The 27,650-nt window shown below is 36.6% G+C and overlaps 1 protein-coding gene across 1 annotated transcript in view; it reads right to left on the bottom strand.

The window, feature by feature from the left end:
* Window positions 1-204: 204 nt before the first annotated feature.
* The window catches only part of ZSWIM5 (zinc finger SWIM-type containing 5), a 66,424-nt gene continuing 38,978 nt past the window's right edge, over window positions 205-27,650 (bottom strand). Inside the window, exons 6-11 of the mRNA XM_049618874.1 lie at window positions 27,166-27,312; window positions 26,279-26,416; window positions 24,595-24,855; window positions 24,256-24,391; window positions 23,034-23,191; window positions 205-401 (exon numbers count right to left, since the gene is read on the bottom strand). Coding sequence (XP_049474831.1) covers window positions 205-401; window positions 23,034-23,191; window positions 24,256-24,391; window positions 24,595-24,855; window positions 26,279-26,416; window positions 27,166-27,312 — 1,037 coding nt within the window. The remainder of the gene's footprint in view (window positions 402-23,033; window positions 23,192-24,255; window positions 24,392-24,594; window positions 24,856-26,278; window positions 26,417-27,165; window positions 27,313-27,650) is intronic.

Here is a 27,650-nt window from a genome sequence, read left to right as displayed (position 1 = left end):
GGGGTGGGGAGAAGATGGGGACCCTATGGAGCCTAAAGCTACATTTCTTCTGGCCTCAACTTCAAAATGGAGCCCAATTTAGAGAGTCTTCACCTAGAGGTCTAGCCTAAAAGTTGTGCTCTGGGGACACAGAAAGAACCAGACTTGGCCCATGCCCAGTGCCTCTGGGATCTTATCTTTACCATTTATCACAAGGCCAGAAGCCTAAAGTGAGGATGACCCACTCCTCCTCCATACCTGTAACCCCAGCTCCAGAGCCACGTTGAGCAGGGTGCTGTCAGTACTACTGTCTGTGGGAGTAGCAATCTTGAATGCATCTTGGGCCAGTTTGAAGATGAGGGAGGAAGAATGGATGTGCTTCTGTATTGCTTCCAGAATTGTCCGGAGCCTCAGAGTGTCCCCTATAGGTGCCGAGAGATGGGACAGTGACAGGTCTTCTTTAAAGTCTCCCTGAGTCTACTGATCACATAGGTACTGGCTGAATTGGCTACTATCAATTCACTGAATGCTTCTGAATACTACCATCTCTTTTGGGTAGACATGCTGTGTCTCCACTAAACCCACTGGAGACTGCTTCCTTCACCAGGCCCCTGCATGAATTCACTTCTCTCTACCTTTTCATCTGCCTCTATCCCTCACCTTTTCCCCTCAGTCTCCTTAGGTCCCAGAAATAATTTTTAGGAACACCTGACTTTTGAGAGCTGCTTATATAGGAGATAGGAAGCCGCATTATTGTCAGAAAATATGCTAGTTCCATTGTTTGCTTCCCACTGCAGCTCCCTGGAGCAAAAAGGAGCCGGGCCACCACTTCTTATTCAGCAGGCAAGGATTCTATACAAAGTACTAGTGCAGAGACTTAAGAAATATACCACAGGAAGGCATGTATACCATATGAAGTGAAAGTCACTGAATGAAGGTAGTATAGTATATGAAAGATCGGTGTATCTTATGAAGGAGTAAAATGTGAAGTAAAGATAGAACAAAAAGTAGGTCTTATGTCTGACAAAGAGGTGTAGTGGTAAGAGCATATAGGCTTTGGAATGAAATACATTGGGAATTGAACCTAGTTCAGCCACTTACTAGCTCAGTTTCTTTATCCATAAAACAGAAATAATAACCTTTAGGGTTGTTGTGAGAATTATAAGCAACCTGCATATAGTTAATATTCTATGATCCTACTTTTGTAAAAAAAAAAAAAGTAGTAGTAGTAGTAGTGTATGTGTGTGCATATATATGATTAGAAAATCTCCAGGAATATTTATACCAATGTCTTAGTAGTAGTTATCTTTCGATGTCAGAATTATGGGAGAGAGTACTTTTTTTCCTTCTGTCATCTTTAAAAGCGATTTTTAAAATTAATAGACTTCATGTTTAGGCAGTTTTAGGTTTGCAGAAAATTGAGCAGATAGTACAGTAAAGTACACTTCTTACATACTCCTATCCCCATTTCCCATTTCCCCTATTATTAATGTCTTACATTAGTGTGGTACATTTGATGAACCTACATTGAAATATTGTTATCATTTGAAGACCATGGTTTATATTAGGCTTCACTGAGATATACAGTTCTCTGGGTTTTAACAAAGGCATGGTATCATGGGCCCATCATTACTGTACAGAATAGATTCATTGCTCTAAAAATCTCCTGTGCTCTACCTTTTCATCCCTCTCCTCATTCCCCCTAAGGATACTGATCTTTTTTTTTTAATTGTCTCTATAATTTAACTTTTTTCACAATGTCATATACTTGGAACCACAGTATGTAACCTTTGAGACTGGGTTCCACCAACCAACACACACTTAAGGTTCCTCCATTTCTTTTTGTGTCTTGATAGCTAACTTCTTTTTATTGGTAAATAATATTGCATTGTATGAGATGTAGGTTTATCCATTCACCTTTTGAAGGACACTTTGGTTGCTTCTAGTTTCTGACAATTACAAATATAGCTGCTATAAACATTTGTATGCAAGTTTTTATGTGGACAGAAGTTTCCAATTCATTTGGTAAAATACCTAGGAGCATGATTGCTGGATCAGATGGCAAGACTATGTTTAGCTTTGTAAAAAACTGTCAAACTGTCTTCCACAGTGGCTGCACCTTTTGCATTCCCACAAGCAATGAGAGTTCCTGTTGCTCCACATCCTTACTAGTATTTGGTATTGTCAATGTTTTGGATTTTAGCCATTCTAATAGGTATGCAGTGGTATCTACTTTTTGTTTTAATTTTCATTTTCCCAATGACATGTGATACTGAGCATCTTTGCATATGCTTGTCATCTCTGTATCTTCTTTCATGAGGCACCTGTTCAGGTCTTTTGCCCTTTTTTTTTTTTTAAGTGTTTTTAATGTTTATTTTTGAGAGACAGAGAGACAGAGGACAAGCTGGGGAAGGACAGAGAGAGATGTAGACACAGAATCTGGAGTAGGCTTTAGGTTCCAAGCTGTCAGCACAGAGCCTGAGGCGGGGCTCTAACTCATGAGCCATGAGATCATGACCTGAGCTGAAGTTGGACACTTAACCAGCTGAGCCCCAGTCTTTTGCCCATTTTTAAATTCAGTTGTTTGTCTTCTTATTATTGAGTTTTAAGAGTTATGTATTTGGAATACGAGTTCTTTTTTTTTTTTTATGTTTATTTTGAGAAAGAAAGAGAGTTAGCGAGTGTGTGGAAGCTGGGGAGAGGCAAGAGAAAGGGAGAGAGATTCCCAAGCAGGCTCCATGTTCAGTGCTCAGCTCTCCACAGGGCCTGACCTCACGACCATGAGATCATCTTCTGAGCCTAAATCAAGAGTCAGACACTCAACCGACTGAGCCACCCAGGTGCCCCTGGGATACAAGTTCTTTATCGGATAAATGTTTTACAAATATTGTCTCCCAGTCTGTGACTTGTCTTTTCAGTTTCTTAACAGTGTTATTCACTCAGAAGTTCTTCCTTTTTATTAAAAATCTTTAATGGTTATTTTTGAGACACACACACACACACACACACACACAGTGAGCGAGGGAAGGCCAGAGAGACAGGGAGACACAGAATCCGAAGCAGGCTCCAAGCTCTGAGCTGTCAGCCCTGAGCCGGACGTGGGGCTTGAACTCACAAACTGTGAAATCATAATCTCAGCCAAAGTCACATGCTTAACCGACTGTCCTACAAGTTCTTCCTTTTAATGAGGTCCTACTTTTCAATTTTTTCTTTCATGCATTATATTTTTGGTATTGTATCTAAAAAGTCATTGCTAAACCCAAGGTCTCTAGATTTTCTATGTTATCCTAGGTTTATAGTTTTATGTATTACCTTTATGCCTTTGATCTATTTTAATTTTTATGAAAGGTGTAAGGTAAGGTCAGTGTCTATACATATTTTTTTCCTGCAGGTGGAGGCAGTTTTTCCAGTACCAGTTGTTGAAAGGACTATCTTTTACTTCTTTGTCAAAGATCAGTTTGCTATATTTGTGTGAGTTTATTTCTGAGCTCTCTATTCTGTTCCATTCATCTAGTTGTCTACTCTTTTGCCAATTCCATACTGCCTTGATTACTGTAGCTTTACAGCAAGTCTTGAGGTTGGGTAGTGTTAGTTCTCCAGTTTTGTTCTTCAATACTGTGTTGGCTATACTAGGTCTTTAGCTTTTAGAAAGAGTTTTTCAGTATCACAAAATAACTTGCTGGGATTTTGGTTGAGACTATATTGAATCTATAGATCAACCTAGGAAGAACTAACATAATAATGATTCTTCCGATCTATGGATACGGAATATCTATTTATTCAGATCTTTGATTTCTTTCATCAAAATTTTATAGTTTTCCTCATATAGATCTTACACATATTTTGTTAGATTTACTACGTACTTTTGGGGGGGTGCTAATGTAAATATATTGTTTTTATTTTTATTCATTTATTTTTTAAAAAAATGTTTATTTATTTATTTTTGGAGAGAGAGAAAGTGAGCAGATGAAGGGCAGAGAGAGAGGGAAAGAGAGAATCCCAAGAAGGCTCTGTGCTGTCAGTGCAGAGCCTGATGCAGGGCTCCATCTCACAACTGTGAGATCATGACCTGAGCCAAAATCAAGAGTTAGACACTTAGTGACTGAGCCACTCAGGTGCCCCAATATATATTTTTTCATTTCAAAAATATTTTATAAAATTAAGTTGATTCTCTTTAACTTTTAAATAATTTTAAAATCATTTTTTATTTTTTAATTAAAAAAATTTTAATGTTTATTTTTGAGAGAGAGAGAGAGAGAGAGAGAGACAGAGAGACAGAGCATAAGTAGGGGAAGGGTAGAGAGAGAGAGAGGGAGATACAGAATCTGTAGCAGGCTCCAGGCTCTGAGCTGAGGGCACAGAGCCTGTTGTGGGGCTTGAACTTGTAAACTGCGAAATCATGACCTGAGCTGAAGTTGGATGCGCTATCAACTGAGCCACCCAGGCACTCCAATTTTTAAAAATTTTTATTTTAAGTAGGCTCCATGCCCAACATGGGGCTTTAACTCACAACCCTGAGATCACGAGTTGCATGCTCTAGCAACTGAACCAGTGAGGCACCCCAAGTTGGTTCTCTTCTATTCCTGGTTTGCTGAGTTGTTGTTTTTTATCATGAATAGGTGTTGGATTTGGTCAAATATTTTTCTTGCATCAATTGATATAATTCTATAATCTTCTTTAGTCTGTGGATGTGATAGGTTACATTAATTGACTTTCAAGTGCTGAACCAGCCTTGCATATCTGGGATAAATCCCACTTTGTAATGATATATAATTCTTTTTATACTTCATTGGACTCAATTTGCTAATACTTTGTTGAGGATTTTGGTACTTATATTCATGAGTAATACTGATCTGCAGTTTTCCTTTCTTGTATTGTCTTTATCTGGTTTTGGTATTAGAGGAGTAATGCTGTTCTCATAAGAAGAGTTAGGAGGTGTTCTCTCTGCTTCTATTTTCTAGAACAGATTTTAGAGAATTTGTATCATTTATTCCTTAATAACTCACAAGTGAAACCACCTGGGCCAAGTGCTGTCTGAAAGATTACTGATGCAATTTCTTTAATAGATACACGCTTATTCAGATTATTTATTTCTCCATATGTGAGTTTTGATACATTGTGTTTTCCAAGGAATTGGTCCATTTCATCATTGAAGATAACAAATTTGTGGAAATATAATTTCATAATTTTTCTTTATCATCTTTTTAATATATAGGGGACTCCTGTTTCATTTATGATATTAGTAATATATATTCTCTCTCTTTTTTCTTGGTTAGCTTGGCTAGAAGTTGGATCAATTTTATTGATCTTTTTATTTTATTAAAAATTTTTAAAAATTTGGGGGGCACCTGGGTGGCTTAGTTGGTTAAGTGTCTGACTTCGGCTCAGGTCATGATCTCACGGTTCATGGGTTCAAGCCCCACGTCGGGCTCTGTACTGACATCTTGGAGCCTGGAGCCTGTTTCAGATTCTGTGTCTCCCTCTCTCTCTGCCCCTCTCCTGTTCACGCTCTGTCTCTGTCTCAAGAATAAATAAACATTAAAAAAAATTTTTTTTTAATTAAAAAAAATTTAATGTTTATTTTTGAGAGAAAGAGAGAGACAAAGAGAGAGAGAGACAGTGTGAGCATGGAAGGGGTGAGAGAGAAGGAGACACAGAATTCAAAGCAGGCTCCAGGCTCTGAGCTATCAGCACAGAGCCTGACGCAGGGCTCAAACTCACAAACTGTGAGATCATGGCCCCCTGAGCCAAAGTCAGATGCTTTACCGACTGAGCCACCCAGGTGCCCCTTTTCTTTCTTTTTTTTTTTTTAACTTTTTAAAAAGTTTATTTATTTATTTTGAGAGATGGAGGGAGGGAGAGAAAGTGAGGGAGAGAGAGAGAGGCAGAGAGATAGGAAGAGAGAGAGAATTCTAAGCAGGTTCTGCACTGTCAGCACAGAGCCCTATGTGGGGCTCAGACTCATGAACCGTGAGATCATGACCTAAGCCGAAATCAAAAGTTAAACACTCAACTGACTGAGGCACTCAGGCGCCCCTTTTCTTTAAACTTTTATTAACAGTTTATTTTGAGAGCGAGCAATTTGATGGATCTATTCAAAGAAGTGCCTTTTGCTTTGAGTTTCCTCTATTTTTTTTATTTTCAATTTCAATGATTTTTTTCTGTAATTTTTATAATTTATTTTCTTCTGCTAGCTTTAAGTTAATGTTGCTCTTCTTTCTTTAGTTTGCTAAAGTGTAAGCTTAGATTATTGATTTTATTTTCCCTTCAGCTTGAGATATAATTGACATATAACTTTGTGTAAGTTTAAGGTATATAGTGTGATTTCATAAACATATTGCAAACGATTACCACGATTAGATTAATTAACACATTCATTATTGTGTGTCTGTGTGTGTGTGTGGTTAGAACATTTAAAACCTATACTCTTAGCAGATTTCAAGTATACAGCACAGTATTGTTAGTTATAGTCACCATGCTGTATGTTAGATTCCAAGAACTTATTTAATTATAACAGAAAATCTGTACTCTTTCACCACGATCTTCCCATTTCTCCCACTCCTCAGGCCCTGGAAACAACCAATCTACTCTGTTTCTATGAATTTGGCACTTTTAGATTCCACATATAAGTGTAATCATACTGTATTTGTCTTTTTTTTGACATAACAACATGGGTGAACCTTGAGGGCATCCTGTTTAGTTTTCACTATATACGATGCCTTTCAGGTTCATTCATGTTGTTATAAGTGACTGGATTTTCTTCCTTTTTTATGGCTGAATAATATTCCTCTCTGTGTGTGTGTGTGTGTGTGTGTGTGTGTGTATTACTATACATTCTTTATCTATCTATTTATCCATTGGTGGACACTTAGGTTTTTTCCAAATCGTGGCTATTGTGAATAATGCTGCAATGCAGTAAATACAGGGGTGTACATAACTCTTTAAGAGTGATTCCATTTCCTTTGGATATATATACTTGGAAGTGGGACTGCTGGACCACATATTGTAGTTCTATTTTAAAATTAAAAAAAAATTTTAATGTTTATGATTTATGAGAGGCAGGGTGCAGGTGGGAGAGGGGCAGAGATAGAGGGAGACATAGAATCTGAAGCAGGCTCAAGAATCTGAGCTGTCAGCACAGATCCCGACTCAGGGCCCGAACCCATGGACTGCAAGGTCATGACCTGAGCTGAAGTTGGATGCTTAACTGACTGAGCCAACTAGGTGCCCCTCTACTTTAAATTTTTGAGAAAGCTCCATACTGTCTTCCAAAGTAGCTGTACCAATCTGCATTTCTACCAATACTGCATGAGGGTACCTTTTTCTGCACATCCTTGCCAGTACTTGTTATCTCTTGTTTTCTGATAATAACCATTCTGAGAGGGTAAGGTCATAGATTATTGATTTTAAATTCTCTTTCTTTTCTGGGGTGCCTGGTGGCTCAGTTGTTTAGGTCACTAACTCTTGATTTTGGCTCAGGTCATGATCTCACAGTTCATGGTGTTCGAACAAGCAGCACAAAGCCTGTTTGGGATTCTCTCTCTCTCCATCTCTGCCCCTCCCCTGCTTGTGCTTGTTCTCTCTCAAAATAAATAAACAAGCAAAAAAATTGGGCAAAGCCTTCAGTAGCTGTTGCCTTTAAAATTTTTTTCTTTTCTAACATATGCATTTTAATGCTATAAATTTCCCTCCAAGCACTGCTTTTGCTGCATCTCACACATTTTGATCATTTGTATTTTAACTTTCATTTAGTTCAAAATATTAAAAAATTCCTCGACATTTTTTCTTTGACCTATGTGCAACTTAGAGGTGTGTTGTTTAATCTCTATGTATTCTGGGATTTTCCAGTAATCCTTCTGTTATTGATTTCTAGTTTAATTCCCCTGTTGTCTGAGAATATACTTTGTATGATTTCTTTTATTAAATTATTTAGGTGTGTTTTACAGTACAGAATGTGGTCTATCTTGGTGAATGTTCCATGTGAGCTTGAGAAGAATGTGCATTTTGTTGTTGTCTGATGAAGTATTCTATAAATGTTAATTGGATCCAGTTCATTGATATTGCTATTCAGTTCAAGTATATCCTTACTGATTTTCTGCCTACTGGATTTGTCAATTGCTGATAGAAATATGTTGAGTTCTCCAACTATAATAGTGGATTTGTTTATTTCTTCTCATTCTATCAGTTTTTGCCTCACGTATTTTGATGTTCTGTTACTAAGTACATATATATTAAGGATTATTATGTCTTCTTGGAGAACTGGCCCCTTTTATAACTGTGGAATGCCTCTCTTTATCCCTGTAATTTTCATGTTTTGAAGCCTGTTTTGTCTAAAATTTATATAGGCACTCCAGCTTTCTTTTGATTTGTGTTAGCATAGTAGACCTTTCTCTGTATTTTGTTGTTGAAGAAATCTGTTTTTAAGAAATATTTTTATTTGTTTGTTTTAGAACTATTTTTAGTATTTCTACTATGTATGCTTTCCTGGAAGAGTACCTTTTCCAGACTCTTCCTGCTTTCAGTGCAACTAGTCTGGCAGTGAGGCTATAGGGTGTGGAAAGTGAGGGCCAGAGTGTTGACAACACCTCCTTGTTTTTTTGTTTTTGTTTTTTTTGTTTTAAAGTCCTGGCCTCTGTTTTTAGTAGAAAATATTTGGAAAGGTAAAACATATAAACTCAGTCATAGAGAAGTTAAATGACTGCCTAAAGTCATTTAAGTACTGGGAAAAAAAATGAAGCCCAGTGCTGTTCAGTGTCTGTACTCAGGGTCTATTTGCTTGTTCTAGCACTGATTCTTTATCAGTTCATTCATCTATTTATCTATCTATCTTATGTATATATATACATATGTATACGTATATATATATATATACACACATATATATGTATATATATGCTAATTACATTCAAAATATTGTGTAAATATTATCAATACTTATAAACTTTTAAATCACCCCAAACAGAGGCTCTGTACCTGTTAAACAATAATTTACATTGCCTCTCCCCTCAGGTCCTGGTAGCCTTGAATTTACTTTCTGTCTTTATTAATTTGCCTATTATAGATATTTCATATAAATGTAATCATACAATATTTATCCTTTTGTATCTGGATTCTTTCACTTAGCATGTCTTCAAGGTTCCCCCAGGTTGTAGCATGTATCAGAATGTCATTTCTCTTTATGACTTAATGATATTCCATTCTATGTATATACCACATTTTGTTTGTTTATTCATATGTTGACAGACACTGGGTTGTTTCCAACTTTTGGCTATTATGAATAATGCCGCAATGAACACTGATGTTCTGTATCTGAGTTCCTTTTTCCTTCCTTCCTTCCTTCCTTCCTTCCTTCCTTCCTTCCTTTTTTAATGTTTATTTTGAGAAAGAGAGAGTGAGCAGGGAGGGGCAGAGAGGCAGAGAGAGAATCCCAAACAGGCTCCACACTGTCAGCATAGAGCACAATGCAGGGTTTGATCCTACGAACTGAACTGTGAGATCATGACTTGAGCTGAAATCAAGAGTCAGATGCTTAACCAGCTGAGCCACCCAGGTGCCCTGTTCCTCTTTTCTATTCTTCTGGTTATATACCTAGGAGTTGAATAGCTGGGTTATATTGTACTTCTATTTAAAATTTTTAGGAACAGGGGTCATGGCCAGCTCATGGCATGTGACTCTTGATCTTGGGGTTGTGAGTTTGGGCCCTACATTGGGTATAGAGCTTATATTAAAAAAAATAAAAAATAAAAATTTCAAGACCAAACTATTTTCCACAGCAGCTGTCCCATTTTACATTCCCACCAGCAATATACAACATTCCAATTTCTCCACATCCTTGCCAACTTTCTTTATTATTTTTTATAATAGCCATTCTAATGGGTGTGAGGTAGTATCTCATTGTGGTTTTGATTTGCATTTCCCTAATGACTAATGATTAATGATGTTGAGTATCTTTTCATGAGCTTATTATTTATATATGTTCTTTGGAGAAATGTCTTTTCAAGTCTTTTGCCCATTTTTAAATTGGATTGGTTGTTTTTTTGTTGTTGAGTTGTAGTTCTTTATGTATTTGTATATTAAGCCCTTTCAGATATATGCTTTACAAATATTCCATCCTATAGGTTGTCTTTTTACTTTCTTAACAATATTCTTGGATGAACAAAAGCTTTTAAGTTAAAAAAAAATTTTTTTTAATGTTTATTCTTGAGAGAAAGAGAGAGAGACAGAGAGAGACAGAGAGAAAGCATGAACAGGGTAGGGACAGAGCGAGAGAGGGATACCAAGCAAGAGAAGGTCACAAAATCTGAAGCAGGCTCCAGGCTCTGAGTTGTCAACACAGAGCCCGATGCAGGACTTGAACTCACAAGCCGTGAGATCATGACCCAAGCCAAAGTCAGACACTTAACTGACTGAGCCACCCAGGTGCCCCAAAAGCTTTTAAGTTTTTAAAGAAGATTTTAGTTTTAAGTAATCTCTATACACAATATGGGGCTTGAACTTACAACCCCAAGATCAAGACTAACATGCTCCACTGACCAAGCCGGCCAGGCACCCCCCAAAGTTTTTAATTTTGATAAGGTCCAATTTACTTTTTCTTTTGTTGTTCATGCTATTGGTGTCATATCTAAGAATCCATTGACAAGTCAAGGTCATAAAGATTTATCCCTACATTTTCTTCTATGAAGTTTATGGCTTTAGCTTTTATATTTAGGTCATTGGTGTATCCCTTTACTTTTACTCCATCTGTATCTTTATATTTAAACTGGGTTTCTTGTAGACCACATATAATTAGGCTTTGGTGTTTTTGTTTCAAATGTGCTCTGCCAGTTTCTGCCTTTTGATTGGCATATTTAGACCATTAACATTTAAAGTGATTACTGATATAGTTGGATTAACATCTACCATATTTGTAACTGTTTTCTCTTTATTACACTTGTTCTTTGTTTCTTTTTAAAAAAATCTTCCCCCTTTTTTGGCCATCTCTGGCTTACAGTGAGCATTATTTTATAATTTAATTTTCTTTTCTCTCTTGTTAATTATACTTCCTTTGAAAGTTATTTTAGTGTTTACCCTAGAGTTGCAGTATATGTTTACAATGAGTCTAAGTTCATTTTCAAATAACTATACCACTTCATAAGGTGCCTTATAACAGTATTCTCAATTTTTCCTTTCCTTCTGTAATTTCATTGCTGCCATTCATTTCACTTATCTTTAAGCTATAATCACCCAATATATTGCTACTATACATTGCTAGTATTATTTTAAAATTTTTAAAAATATTTTATTTTTAAATCTCTATACCCAATGTGGGGCTCGAACTTATAATCCTGAGATCAAGAGTTACATGTTCTACTACTGAGCCAGCCAGGCACCCCTGATATTATTTTAAACAAGCAGTTATCTATTAATTCATTTAAGAATTTAAAAAAAAAAAGGTTTTATTTCACCTTCAGTTATTCCTTCTCTAACACTCTTCCTTTCTTTATGTAGATCTGAGTTTCACATTTATGTATTTTTCCTTTTCTCTGAAGGACTTCTTGCAAAGCAGATCTATTGGCAGTAAATTCCCTCAGTTTGTCTAAGAAAGTATTTCTCCTGTACTATTGGAGGGTAATTTATTTGGATACCGAATTCTAAGTTGGTGATTATTCTTTCAACATTTTACATATTCACTTCACTCTCTCTTGCTTGCATGGTTTGTGAAAGTGATGTAATTTTTATCCTTGTTTCTCAATAGGTAAGGTCTGGTTTTGTTGTATGGTTTCTTTAAAAATTTCTCTGTCTTTGGTATTCTGCAGTTTGAATATATGTTTAGGAGAAAATATTTTGGTGTTCATATTTCTTGGTCTTCTTTGAGCTTCCTGGAGCTGCATTCTAGTATCTGTCACTAATTTTGGAAAATTCTCAGCCATTATTACTTCAAATATTTGTTCTGCTCCTTTCTTCTCCTTCTGGTATTCCCATGATGTACATGTTAGATATCTTTTCTAATTGTCCCACAGTTCTCAGATATTCTGTTCTAGGTACCTCCCCACCATTAATTTTTTTCTCTCTGCATTTCAATTTAAGCAGTTTCAATTACATTTATAATTTAAAATTTTGGAAATATTCACATGGTTCAATATTGAAAAGATACAAAAAGGTTAATAATTAAAAGTTCTTTCTCTCCCTCACCCCTGACTCTCATTCACCCACTTCTAACCTATATGCAACCAATAGTATCAATTTTTGGATTACATAACATGATATTCTATGGTTAATAAGGAAATACATTATGTAGTTCATCTCCTTAAAAACAACAACAACAAGAAGAACAATGACAACAACAAAAACCTTAAAGAGTAGGCTAGTATATACATATTTGCATGTTATACCCCCCCCCCACATCAGCATATCTTGGAGATTCTTCCATATCAGTACATAAAGAGCTTCTTTTCCTTTAAATGGCTGCATAGTATTCCATTTATGGATGTACAGATCCACGACTCCTTATTCAAAATCCTTGGGTTTTGAATGTGTTTTGGAATTCAGATTTTTTTAAGTTACAGAGATACAATTTATGCATACATTATACATAATTTTTGCAGTGGGCTTGGAGCAAGATCACATAATTAAACACATTACTATTTGTGCAGGGAATGAATAAATATTCACACTAGTTGGGATGAAGAGCAAAATCAGTATTGTAATTTATCAATACAGAAATGAAATAGGGTGATATAGACCATAAATACTTGGTACTCTTTATTTCTAAGAAAACATTCAATAAACAAAAACCAAGCTAAATATCTCTACATACATATGCAGAGAATATTTGCTACATCTGGGTTCTTGAGGATATTGGATAAAAGGTTTCATCAGGTTTGCTATTAGAACTGAATATTTAATGATGGGGCAAGAATGGGATTCTTTAAAACTAAAATAGATGACCTTTAAAAATGTGTAGTTATAGGGTAACATAACTCATTAATATGGTTTTCTAGATAAGCAGTGTCTTCAATTAAGCAAGAGCCATAACCTCTTCACTGATAAACACATGTTATTCAAGACCAATTAAGTGCTCATACATTTCCCCCATATTGTCTATGGAGATTTTTTCCATCTGTTATATTTCACCATAGCCATCAATACTAGTCTCATGCTTATTTGGGTTACACCATTTTAGCAATTTTTCTATCTTGCAAGGAATGTACAACAGGTACATAACATATTCAGTATTTTTTTTTTATATGAGATTGCTCTACTTCAGCGCTTTACAACCTTAGTGCACATAAAAGTCATCTTGAGAATTTGTTTAACATATAGATTCTTGGGCTACACCCACAGAGATTCTGATTCAGTGGATCTGGGAATTTGTATTTTTAACAAGCTTCCAAGCAATGTTGATGCTACTTGTCCACTGACCACACTTTTTGAGTAGCAAGGCTCTGACTTATTTAGACTTTTAGTCAATAAAATTTTAGGGTAAGTAGTAAGACTATATATCTTTTCAGTAGTGACAAAATCCTTCAAAGTCTTTATCTACAGGTTTACTTTCAAACGTTATTGTAAGCCAAAGTGTCTGCCAAATATTTATCAATCATTCCAACCACCAGCAACTGTGTAAATGGCATCGTTAAGGTAGGCCTGATCAAGCTTCCACAATAACTTTTTAAGGAAGTATTAGACGTTAGCTGCTGCCAAGTATAGAGTATAAAAATTAAAAAATAAATATTACATTTGCTCTTCATTAGGAGTAAAATTTCTTGGTCACAAGAAGTTTAGGAGGGGTATGTGTGGAATGGTGTTCCAGGAATAGTATAATCAATATGGTTTTCTTCCATTCCTGTTTGTGTGCAATGAGTTCATATCATTGGTACAGATTATTAAGTCAGTTAGAAAATATCTCTTCGATTACTTATTCTTTTTTGTTTACACACTAACAATGAAATTGTGAACAACTTCTGAAACATCCTGGATGTTGGCTTTTTCTAACTTTACCTGTCCCCTGCATTGGCACATCCCAGAACTTTCAATCTGTGTTTAAAGTCCTTAAAATCTCGTTTGCTCATTAATCATTGCTATTTATTTATTTTTTAAAAAGAATATCAGCACTGCATACATGTTTAGGACTAAGATTTTCATTAAAAATGATCTTAACAAATTTGTCAATATAACTTTCATCTACTTCATGGTAAGTAGAAGCTTCTTCATCATAGATATTCAGATATTTTATACCATGATGCTTCTTAACTTTCTGCAATCAATTCTGGTATTTTATACTCACCTTAAATATGTTCAGTCCTTCATGGCATATTCTAGCTTGTTTCATGACCAAAAATCATTCAGTGGCATAGTCACACTGCTTCATTGTTGAAACTATTCAATCATGCTCATGTCAACATCTTCATTTTTTGCCCTCTGAAAAATATTCTATTCTTCATTAGTTCTGGTCATTGTTGTCTGGTAAAACTTCAATACTTTGTCTATTTTTTTTTCAAGTCATGTCATGTTAATTGCCACACCCTATTCTTTAGTAAGATGCCTTACAGACATACCTGGATCAAGTTTCTACACTATCTCTATTTTCTGTGCTACTAAAAATGATAGATGCTTCCATTTTTTCTTATTCTCATCTTCAATTTTCTGGACATTTTTATAGGACAATTAAACTCAAACGGACAAAACAACAACAACATAAACAAAGAAGGCAACACAGTATTAGTGAACAGCAAAGATGTATATGACTAAGAGTGATGAGACCAATGCCTAATGTCAGTTGGGGTCAGGTTTTGCTGTGGAACTTAACAAAAAAAGTTTGGATTTACAAAGCTTTTCAGATTTTGGAATTCCACATAAGAGATTTTGGATATATTTAATCAGTCTCCTATTGATGAATACTTAGAATGTTTTGAATATTTTGCAATCACAAACAATGTTGGACTGAAAAACCTAGTACAAACATCATTTCACATTTGTACAAATATATTTGTAAGATAAAATCTTGGAAATGAAATTGCTGGGTCAAAGGATATGTGCACTATAATCTTCATAGATATGCCAAATTGCCCTTCACAAAGGGTTACCAATCTATACTCCCACTCCACATCTTTGCAAACACAATGTTTTATCAAAATGTTTTCTTTTATTTTGAAATAATTTCAAAATTACAGAAATGTTCCAAGAATAGTACAGAGAAATCTTTTCTTACCCTTGAAGCATTCAAAAGTATGTGACTTGACAGCCCATCACTCCTGAACACTGTAGTCTATACTTCTGGCAAAGAAGGACAATTTTCTACATACCCACAATACAACCGTCAAAATAAGGAAATTAATATTGATATATTACTACCATCTGCCAGATCCTATTCAAGTTTCACCAATTGTTTCAATTAAGTACTTTATAACAAACAGATTTCATACAAGATCATATTTGTCATGTCTCTTTAGTCTTCGTCATTTTGGGAAAACTCCTCAATCTTCCCTTGACATTTATGATCTTGACACTTTGTAGATTAGACCAGTTATTTTGTTAAGTATGTCCTTCTTTCTGGGTATGCCTGATGTTTCCTCAAGTTCTTATAGCTTCCTAACAGGTGATATATATAAATATGACTTGACCCATTTCTGATGGTATTAACTGTGATCATTTGATTAAAGTGATGTCTGCCAAATTTCTCTAATGTAAAGTTACACATTTTCCCTTTGTGATTGACAAGTATTTTATGGAAAGATAATTTGAGACTATGTAAATATCCCTTATCAAATGTTCACCCACTAGTTTTATTATCCATTGATGTTTCTAGGCTGAACTAAGTATTATATGGTTGCCAAATGGTATATTCTTTTTTTCCCAAATGTTATATTCTCATTTCATCATTCCTTCCACAATCACCAGTTGGCATTCCACTCTATTCATTTATTTGTTTATACCATATAAAACTCATGGATATTTATTTTATTCAATGAGTTATAATCAGTTGCCATCATTACTTATCTATACATTTATGTACAGCTTTAAAATTGAGGTATAACTGACATACAATAATCAGTGCATATTTTAAAATGTAAAATTTGATAAATTTTGACATATGTATACCTCCAAGAAACTATCACCACAATCAAGACACTGAACACATACATCATTTCCAAAGTTTCCTTGTGACCTCTGGTAATCCCTTCTTCCCCTTCCATCATAGCTTGCCCCAGCTCCCATTCCCAGGAGACTGCTGATCTTCTTTCTGTCACTATAATGTGCATTTTCTAGAATTTTATATAAGCAGAATAATACAATATACGGCTTTTCCTTTGGTCTGGCTTCTTTCACTTAGCAATAATTATTTTGAGATTCATTCACATTGCAGTATATATCAATAGTTCGTTCCTTTTCATTGTTGAGTAGTATTCCACTGTATGGTTATATCACAGTTTGTTTATCCCTTCACATATGGATAGATATTTGGATTGTTTCCAGTTGCTGGTATTAAAAACAAAGCTGGTGTGAACATTCATGCTGAAGATTTTTTATAGATACATACTTCCCTTTCTTTTGGGTGTTATCTAGGAGTGCAATGGCTGAATCAGGTCTATTCAACTTTTTAAGAAATTGTAAAATGGTTTCTCAAAGTGGTCTTGCCACTTATGTTCTGCCTATGGTGTATGAAAGCTCCACCTGCTCCATGTCCTTGCCAGTCCTTGCTATAGTTTTTTTTTGTTGTTGTTTTTTTAACTTTAGCCATTTTCTTATCGTGATTCTATTGTATTTCCCTAGGGACTAACGATATGGAACATTTTTTCATGTGGTTATTTTCCATCAGAATATCTTTTTTGGTGAAATGTCTCTTCATAGCTTTGCTCATTTTTAAAAAATAGGTTGTTCATTTTCTTATTGAGTTTTGAGACTTCTTTACATATTCTGGATGCAAGTCGTTTATGAGATATGTGATTTGCAAATATTTCTCTCAATCTGTTGCTTTTCATTCTCAACAGAGACTTCATAAAGCAAAAGTTCTTAATTTTGGTAAGACAATTTATCAATTTTTTCTTTTACAGATTGTACTTAAAAATTTTTTTTTAATGTGTATTTATTTTTGAGACAGAGAGAGACAGAGCATGAGCATGGGAGGGGCAGAGAGAGAGGGAGACACAGAATCTGAAGCAGGCTCCAGACCCTGAGCTGTTAGCACAGAGCCCGATGCGGGGCTCAAACTCATGAACCACGAGATCATGACCTAAGCCGAAGTTGGACGCTTAACTGACTGAGCCACGCAGGCGCCCCTGGATTGTACTTTTAATGTTGTATCTACAAAATCTTTGCTTAATATAAAATGAAAATGATTTTTCTAATGTTTTCTTTTAAAAGTTTTATAGTTTTAGTTTTTACTTCTAGGTCCTCAATCCCTCATAAATTAATTTTTGTGTATGTTGTAACATTTGTTGAAAAGACCATCTTTTTCTCAACAGAATTGACTTTGCCCTTTATTGAAATAAACTGACCACATATATATAAGTGTACTTGGGACTTTCTTTTTCATTGATTTATTTGTCTATCTTACCCCAATAATCCTATACTGGATACTATAGCTTTATAATATGTCTTGAAATTGGGTAGTGTTAGTCTTACCACTTTTGTTTTTCTTTTGCAAAGATGTTTTTGGCTACTGTAGGTCCTTTGCATTTTCATACAAATGTTAGAATCAGATAATCAATTTCTATTCCAAAGCCTGTTGAGATTTTGATTGGAATTGCACTGAATCTATTCATCAATTTGTAGAAAATCAACATTCAACAATATTGAGTTTTCTAATTCATAAGTGCAAGATATCTTTCAATTTATTTAGGTCTTCTTTCATTTCTCTCAACAGTGTTTTATGATTTTCATCATATAGGCCTTGAATCTTTTGTTAAATTTATTCTAAAGTATTTCATACCTTCTTGATACTATTACAATAATTTTTAAATTTCAATTTCTGGTTGTTCATTGCTGGTATATTGATTTTTGTATACTGATCTTGTATCCTGCAACCTTGCTAAACTCATTATTAATTTTAATAGCTACTTGTAGATTTCATAGGATTTTCTACATAGATGAGCATGTCATCTGAGAATAAAGATAGTTTTATTTATTCCTTTTTTTTTTTTTTTTAAGATTTTATTTTCAAGTAATCTCTACACCCAATTTGGGGCTTGAGCCCACAACCCTGAGATCAAGAGTCTCATGCTCCACCAAATGAGCTAGCCAGGCACTCTTACTTCTTCCTTTCTAATGAGGCTATCTTTTATTTCTTTGTACTAACTGTATTGGTTAGAACCACTGGTATGATGTTGAATGAAGAGCTGAAAGCAAACATCGTTACCTTGTTCCTGATGTTAGGAAGAAAGGATTCAATCTTTTACCATTAAGTTTAAGGGTAGCTGTATATTAGATACCCTTTATCATACCCTTTATCATGTTGAGAAAGTTTACTTCTTTTCCTAGTTTGTTGGGAGTTTTTACTGTTCTTATTAGGGATTAGTACTAGATTTTATTAAATGCTTTTTCTGTAGTTTTTTAAAGTTTATTTATTTTTTGAGAGAGAGTGAGAGAGAGCGAGAGAGAGCGCACATGAGGAGAGCAGGGCAGGGCAAAGACGGAGAGACAGAATCCCAAGCAGGCTCTGCGCTATAAGTGCTGAGCTTGACACAAGGCTCGAACTCACGAACTGTAAAATCACGACCTGAGCCAAAATCAAGAGTCAGAAGCTTAACTGACTGAACCACCTAGGTGCCCCACTTTTTCTGTATTATTAAGATGATGAAATAACCCAGGTGTTTTCTTTTTTACTCTATTATTATGGTGAATCACAGTGATTGCTTATTGAATGTTAAACTAAACTTAACATTCCTGGGATAAACCCTACTTTGTCATGATGTTTTATCTTTTTACAATATATTATTGGATTCAATCTGTTAACATTTTTATTAAAAATTTTTGCACCTATACTCATAAGGATATTAGTCTGTAGTTTTCTAACATTTATTCATTTTTGAGAGACAGAGCATGAGCAGGGGAGGGGCAGAGAGAGAGAGAGAGAAAGGGAGACACAGAATTCGAAGCAGGCTCCAGGCTCTGAGCTATCAGCACAGAGCCTGATGCGGGGCTCAAACTCACAGACCATGAGATCATGACCTGAGCCGAAGTCGGACGCTTAACCGACTGAGCCACCCAGGAGCCCCTGTAGTTTTCTTTTCTTAGAATGATTTTTGACTGGTTTTGGTATCAGAGTAATGTTGGCTTCATAGACTGAGGTGGGAAATATTTCTTCCTCTTCAATTTTCTGGAAGAGTTTGTATAGAATTGCTATGTTTTCCTTAAATGTTTGGTAGAAGTGAAGCCAACTAGGCCTGGATTTTTCTTTGTGGAAAGGTTTTTAACTACAAATTCAACTTTTTTGAAATTCATTTCTATATATTATTTATTTTTATTGTGGTAAAACATATGTAACATAAATTTTACCATTCTAATCACTTAAGGGTACAATTCAATGACATTAAGTCCATTCACAATGTTGTGTAACTATCGCCACTATATATTTCCAGAACTTTTTCATCATTTCAAATAGAAACTCTATATTCATTAAATAATAACTAATTTCCCCAAGCTCTGTATTCTACTTTCTGTCTCTATGAATTTCTACTCTATTTTGCTTTCTGCCTCTTTGAATTTATGATATTAACTGTGGCCACTTTACTCAAGTGATGTCTGCAAGGTTACTCAATGGCAGAATTACACTTTTTACCTTTATGATTGATAAGTATTTTGTGGAGAGATACTTTGATACCACACAAATATCCCATTGCTAATAAAATGCCCACTAGTTTAGCATCCACTGATGTTTCTTTGCTGTGGCTATTCTAGGTACCTCACATAAATAGAATCATACAATATTTCTCCTTTTGTGTCTGGTTTATTTTACTTAGTATGTATCAGGATTTCATTCCTTTTTACAACTAAATTAATATTCCAAAGAGTGTATATGTCATATTTTGTTTATTCATCTGTTTGATACATATTTCCAACTTTTTGTTATTGTGAATAATGTTGCTATGAACAGTGATATACAAGTATCTGTCTGAGTCCACGCTTTTAATTCTTTTGGGGTATGCCTAGTTCATTTTTATTTATTCTTGAATATGCTTTGGTAGTTTATATCTTTCAAGGAATTAATCCATTTATGTTGTTTGTTTTATTGACATAAAATTCTTCATAATATTCTTTTATTATTATTTTTATGTCTTTAGAGTTTGTTTTGATGTCACCTTTCTCAATCTTGGGATTGGTGATTTTTTTTTAAATTTTTTTTTTAATGTTTATTTTTGAGACAGGGAGAGAAAGAGCATGAACGGGGGAGGGTCAGAGAGAGGGAGACACAGAATATGAAGCAGGCTCCAGGCTCTGAGCTGTCAGCACAGAGCCCGACGCAGGGCTAGAACTCACGGACCGCGAGATCATGACCCGAGCCGAAGTCGGCTGCCTAACCGACTGAGCCACCCAGGCACCCCATGGGATTGGTGATTTTTATCTTCTTTTTGACTTGATCAGTCTGGACAGAGATTTCAATTTTATTTTTCTTTTCAAACAAACAGTGTTTGGTTTCATTAATTTTATGTACTGTTTTTCTATATTCTATTTATTGATTTAGGCTCTGATCTTTATTATTTCCTTTCTTCTGCTTACTTTGAGTTTCATTTGATCTTTTTTTAAAATTTAAATTCAAGTTAGTTAACATACAGTGTAGTCTAGGCTTCAGGAGTAGAACCCAGGGATTCATCTCTTACATGTGACACCCAGTGCTCATCCCAAAAAGTGCCCTTCTTAATGCCCATCACTTATTTAATCCTTCCCCTGCCACCTCTCCTCCAGCAGCCCTCAGTTTGTTCTCTGTATTTAAGAGTCTCTCAGGGTTTACCTTACTATTTTTATCTTCTTTTTCCTTCCCTTCCCCTATGTTCTGTTGAGTTTCTTAAATGCCACGTATGAGTGAAATCATATGATATCTGTCTTTTGCTTAGCATAATATCCTCTAGTTCCATCCACGTTGTTGCAAATGGCAAGATTTCATTCTTTTTCATCACCAAGTAATATTCCTGTGTGTGTGTGTGTGTGTGTGTGTGTGTGTGTAAGTGTGTGTGTGTACCTTCTTCACACATTCATCAGTCAATGGACATTGGGCTCATTCCATAATTTGGGTATTGTTGATAGTGCTGCTAATAACATTGGGGTGCATGTGCCCATTTGAATCAGCATTTTTGTATCCTTTTGTATACCTAGCAGTACAATTGCTGGGTCATAGGGTAGTTCTACTTTTAATTTTTTGAGAAACCTCCATACGGTTTTCCAGAATGGCCGCACCAGTTTGCATTCCTACCAACAATGCAAAGGGGTTCCCCTTTCTCCGCATCCTCACCAACATCTGTTGTTTCCTAAGTTGTTAATTTTAGCCATTCTGACAGGTGTGAGGTGGTATCTCCTTTTTCTAGTTTGTGGTTAAGGTGGAAACTGAGATCACTGATTTGAAAACTTTCTTCTTTTTAGGTACAGGCATTTGGTGTCAAAAACTTCCTTCTAAGTAAGCTTTAGCTATATTCCAAAAATTTTGATATGCTGTTCTTTTAATTCTCATTCAGTTTAAACATTTTCAAATTTTTTGTTTTTTATCCCCTTTGTCCAGTGAGTTATATGGAAGTGTGTGATTTAATTTCTCCAAATTTGGTGGATTTTCCACATATCTTTTTATTATTGATTTTTAATTCAATTGAGGTTGTCTGAAAAGTTTTTTATTTCACCTTTGTTTCTGAAAGATATTTTCACTGATCTAGAATTCTTTAAAAGTACTTTAAAGAATTTTCTCCACTTTCTTCTAGTTTACACTGCTTCTAGTGAGAAACATGCTCTCATGTTTATCTTTTGTACATAATGTCTTTTTTCTCTAGTTACTTTTAAATAATATTTTCTCTTTAAATACTGGTTTTAAGCAATTTGATTATAGTGTGCCTTGGTATAGTTTTCTTTGTGTTTCTTGTGCTTGAGATTAATTGAACATTTTGGATCTGTACTCATTCTATCCTGCTTGGAATCTGACATTCTATGCCATACCCCTGCCATTCCCACCCCCACAGAGATGTCTATTATCAAATTTATTGATTTTTGCCTATAAGAGTGAAAATATTATGTCAGGGTAATTCTAATTCATATTTCTCAAGGGGGGACAAGGATTTTAATTGTTTAAAAGTTACTTGTATCTTTTCTACAACTGTCTGATCATATCCTTTGTTCAGTTTTTGTATTGGTGTATTGCTCATTTACATATTGATTTATCTGTATCTTTTACCTTTTCCATAATGAGTATGTATTTTGGGGGGCAACAAGATACAGTTATTTTTTAAAAAAATGCTTTAAAATAGCCATAGTTTCCTGTTATCAGAAAAATACTCACAACCCATGCTAGCTAGTATTTCATTATAGCTTCTCAGGGGCTTATTTTCATCTTCTTTGTAATTAAACCTACCTAGATAACAGGGAGGTATGTGAGCTTAAAAACTTGAGAGTTACTCTGGGCTGCCTATCTTCTGACAAGGAGCCCTGGAAATATCACAAACTCTCATAACTATAAAGAGATTTATAGCACTATCTTAGTCATGACTTTACTGGATCTTCCAAAGGCCCCGAAAGGCTGACAGGATCACTGACAATGACCCCCATTTTATAGACTTTGAACCTAGGATTGCAAAGGTGAAGTGACTATCATACAGAAGGTTAGACTTAGAAGTTATCTTGAAGATGATTTCATACTATGTACTCAGCATCCCACAATTAGTAACAAAGGCAAAACTCTGGCTTGGACCCAGGTGCTCATTCTAATGGCAGCAATCAAAGTAACCATCTATTCTAAGTTGTCAAGTATATCACTTGAGTAGTCACTCTAAGTAGTCAAGAATAGCTTTTCTTCTTCAGGAGACTGCAGACCAAGCCCTTGATAGGCCATGACTGGGCCAGCATAATGGGGGTGTTGGAGCCTAAAGTCTATCTATGCTCACCTTTGGCAGCGGTCAGCATGGTGGAGGCCAGTTCACACTGCTGTGATTCCAAGTGTCCAAGCGTGAACCAGCGAGGATAACGGCTGGGCACCACAGACACCATATGGTGAGGGTGAGAAGTGTCTCCTGTAGAAGTTGAGCTTTCTAGAACAGGTAACCTAGAAGACCCAGGGAGAGTCATCAGCCACCATCCAGAACCTTACTGTTCTGAGCTACCTTAGAGAAATTTGTTCTTTGCTGGGGAGGAACTGGGCAGGAAAGGGTTAACTATGAGTTTTAAAGGTTTTAAAACTTAGGGGCACTTGGGTGGCTCAGTTGGTTAAGCATCCAACTTTGGCACAGGTCACGGTCTCATGGTTCGTGAGTCTGAGCCCCACATTGGGCTCTGCACTGACAGTGTGGAGCCTGCTTGGGATTCTCTCTCTCTCTCTGCCACTCCCCATTCCCTCCTCCCCCCTCTCAAAATAAATAAATAAACTTAAAAAAAAGGCTTTAAAACTTCAGAGTACTATACTGTAAATGAGGTGAGTGTCTGGGTACAAGTAGAACTCAAGCTGAATACTCCTTACTGCAAATGGATTTGAAAAGCAGTTCAAAAGCCCTAAGATTATTTTATAAAGTATAAGAAATATATGCCAAGGAATCCTCAGCAGTCCTTTTCTGGTTCAAGTGAAGAGCTGTCACAGCCTTCTGATCTAACTAAAATTCTTCTGTATGGTCTGCTGCATCCTAAAGGTCCACCTGCCTAATCCAAGGATCCTGTTCTAGTTTGAAAATGAGATACCCATAGCTCACTGTTCTAAAGTCTCGGTGTAGAAACACTTACTTTTACTTCCTTCAGATGTATCTGGTGACCTATGCCTGGGAACCATGATTCATTTGAGCTATGGAAGGGCTTCAACTTCTTCTCAGTCTGCCTAATGGGCCTCAGAATCAGAACAAAGATACTCAGGTCTTGGGTGCTCCCTATCTATTAAAAACTCAGGGGCTTCCTCGGACAACCCACCAAGAGTACAGGTAGCCAAATGGGTCACCAGCAAGGCATTCCAAATAGGAACCCTACATCATATGAAAATCCTTGAGCCATTTTGGGGTAGGCTTGGTCCAATATTGTTAGGTCCAACAGAATAGACAGAGGGTGAGAGAAGAAAGTGAGATACACAAAACGCAATAGAGACTTCTGCTTTGATGGAGGCAACTGGGCTGGGAAAGGGCTACCTACCTCATGGCACGTAAGGCTAATTTATAGGACAGGTCTGGATCATGAGGCAGTAGAGCTGAGAACAAATACTTGGCAAAGGTATGCATGGGAACACTCTCTCGGTGAATGACTTCTCCTAAACCACTGAAGGGGCCCCCTGCAGGAAGAAGATAAGATAGCCAGTTATTTATCTGTATGCTTCTAATTTGCCCACCTGGACTAGGGTCTTGCACATGTTTGCTGGCCATGGGAACTTTCACTACACTTTCATGTAAAAAAATATTTCTGTACAGTGCTCTGTTGGAGGGGAACCCAGAATCATGGGCCTAAGACACTGTGACAAAACTCCTCTCTACTTACCTTCCAGTAGTAAGATACATTGTTTCTGCAGTGTTTGCACTAGCTCATCGTCCAGCTGTAGCTCCTGAAGTCGACTTAGGAGCTGCTCCTCATTACGGCACACCTTGTCCTGTGCGTAGAGGCCTTCAGGCATCACCCTCTGTTGACCCATCCCCATCAGAGCAACTTCCAGGGCCAATGACAGGTAGGACTCATGGCTGTTTGGGCAGCCTGTAGCCATAGGTACATGCTGGTACACAGGGGGTCTGCTTTCATTCATATCTGAGGGCAACAGGGGACCAGATTCTTTAGGTCAGCTCTGTGGATTTTTCTGCTCCTCTCTCCCTCCCACTCTGGAATAGTGACAGTTAAGTCATCAGATAGCACTGGGAAGCTGAATCAGAACCCCAGAGCAGTAAGGAAAATATACTGAAAAAAAGCTTATACAGAGCCACAAAGATTCCCAACTCCTTCCCAGTATGTGAAGTGGCTAGACCAGTTAGGGAAGAAGAAGATCTTATATTAATTGCTAACACATTATGTAATACCATGATTATCTGATTTTGTATCTGTCTCTTTCAGGACAGTGCAAGCATCTTAAAGAGAAGAGACTTTAACTCATTGCCCTATGCATCTCCAGGGTATAGCATATGGAAGGAGCTAAGTGTATATCAGTGGTGAATAAATCCCAAGTACAATCTCAGGTTTTCAAGATGTAAATGTCATTATGTAGATGAAACAGACCAAAGATTATGATTTCCTTTCATGGAATTAGAGGGAAGATAAGGGCAGCTCTAGCTTGGGCCACCCCTTGTATCTTTACCCAGAGAAATCCAAATCCATCCAGTTAAACTATTACTTTTGTAACATTGACAACTTCTATGTTATTATTACTTCATATGTTCTACTTCTAGGTTCAAAGTTTCAGAGAAAGAGCACAGGTTTAAAGTCTTACACAGGTTTAGAGTCTTGGTTCCTTTTCTTTATCCCTCCACTCATCTGGTAAGTATTTATGGAAAACTATTAAATGAGACGTATTGCACTAAGTGCTGGGATCACAAAGATAAGTAAGTCATAAGTTCTGCTTTCAAGAAGCTAAAGTCTAGTATGATAATCACCTGTAAACAAACTGTAATGCAGTGAGCTAAATACTATAACAGACGTATGTATATAATATAGTGATGGCATAAAGGAAAGAAGAACCAATTCTGTCTCTGGTCCTTGCTACTTTGAGACTGCTAAGTTCCTTTCCTTCTAGTTCTCATTGGTAAAGTTGGTATATAACCATCATGAGGGAAAAAGTTAAAAGGAAATATGAGTACTATTGAAATCGCAAGGGTTACACACACTCTTCTTGTTGGAAGTTCTTTTCCACTTCAAGACTGCTCTGAGGCTTGGCCTCAGCCTCGGCCTCCTGAAATCCCTCTCACTCTTCTTATTCCCTTTGGATCACACTCTTTAGGCATTTATAGTATAGAAGTGAGGGGAACAAAGGGAGGCTGGCAAGGTAAAATGGGAGAATAGGACAGGGCTAGTCTACAGAGTGGGAAAGGAAGATGGCAAAGAAAGGAAGGCCAAGGCAGCCAGTCAGGGCAGGTCCAATTTGGATAAGAGAAAAAAGGCTGCATGAAATGTAGAATAGAGCTGGCAGGGAGGAGAGGGCTACCAAGGGCAGTTCCAGCTCTCCTCAGGCTGACCCCTGTACCTGACACTTCCAGATAGCCATCATCGTTCAAACGGCAGGCCTCAGTCAAAGTGAGAAACAGGCAGCCAATGGGATCCAGTGGGTGGCCCACCCAACCTTCCAGGTTTGTGATGGTTGTGGTTCCTCTCTGTAACAGTTCTGGAAATAAGCAGACCCAAATTTTAGAAAGTGATGGAGACACACTGCTCTCTGTCCCTGCCTGGATCTCCTCATTAGTCTCTTTCGGGCACTAGCCTCAAGACTTAAAGAAAATCTTCCCTCTTTGTCTTGCCTTGGATTCATAGGACTGGTCACAAGTTTATCAGTCAGATGTAAGGTCTTGAGGTCTGCATTGAGGCTTCTCACTGGCAGCACAAATATGTAAATATAATTTTACAGTTTCAAAAAGGTCACCTTATACTAGATCTAGTGGGCCTTCCAACTACCCTGTGAGGGAGGCAGACCAGCATTATTATTCCCATTTTGCAGATAAAAAACCCTGAGATTCATAGAGATAAAGTCAGGCATTCCACACAGCAAGTAGAAAAACCTGAAATTCTCGGGGTGCCTGGATGGGTCAGTGGGTTAAGCGTCCGACTTCAGCTCAGGTCATGATCTTATGGTCTGTGAGTTCGAGCCCTTCATAGGGCTATGTGCTGTCAGTTCAGAGCCTAGAGCCTTCTTCAGATTCTGTGTCTCCCTCTCTCTCTGCCCCTCCCCCCTCCCCCAACTCTGTCTCTCAAAATATGAATAAATATTAAAAAAAAAAAAAGAAAAGAAAAACCTGAAATTCTCTAGCTCCTGCCACTCCATGAAATTTTATGAAAATAAAATAGTAGGCCTTGTAGCCCCTAAGGATCCTCATCAGCCCCAGCCTAAGGAGTTAAGATGGCTCCTTTTCACTATACCTTTCTTCTGATGCTTGTAGATTTCCAGCTGCCGTTGCTGCTGCAGCCTCAGAGTATTGATAATGGCCACCGTGAGTCTGAGGGCCTCTTTTGGATAACCATGGGAACGCAGGGCATCAACCCGAGCACAGGCTGTAGGCACATGCTCTACCAGATGAAGAAAATATTTTGGTTGGGTTAGATTTTCCAATCAGGAAAATTCATATTTGACAAAGGGAGTTTGTGTTTTGCTCAGTTCCTAAAATTCAACTGCTATCTACTCTGTACCAAGACCAACGTTTTATTTTTTAAGAATATAACTAAGTCACAGGCACTACCTTCAAAGAGCTACCATGCAGCCTCAGTATGGCATAGAAAGGAATACACAGCTAGGATAATAAAATGTAAGCACCTCTTTGTGAACTTGTACTATGGGAACCCAATGGAAGTAGCAACTAACTGCCTAAAGGGAAAGGCCTCATTCATTCATTAATCCTACATTTCCT

The sequence above is a fragment of the Panthera uncia genome, assembly GCF_023721935.1.
Source record: "Panthera uncia isolate 11264 chromosome C1 unlocalized genomic scaffold, Puncia_PCG_1.0 HiC_scaffold_4, whole genome shotgun sequence".
Taxonomy (NCBI): domain Eukaryota; kingdom Metazoa; phylum Chordata; class Mammalia; order Carnivora; family Felidae; genus Panthera; species Panthera uncia.
Note: the sequence above shows the minus strand (reverse complement) of the source record. Positions and strands in the feature narration are given on the sequence as shown.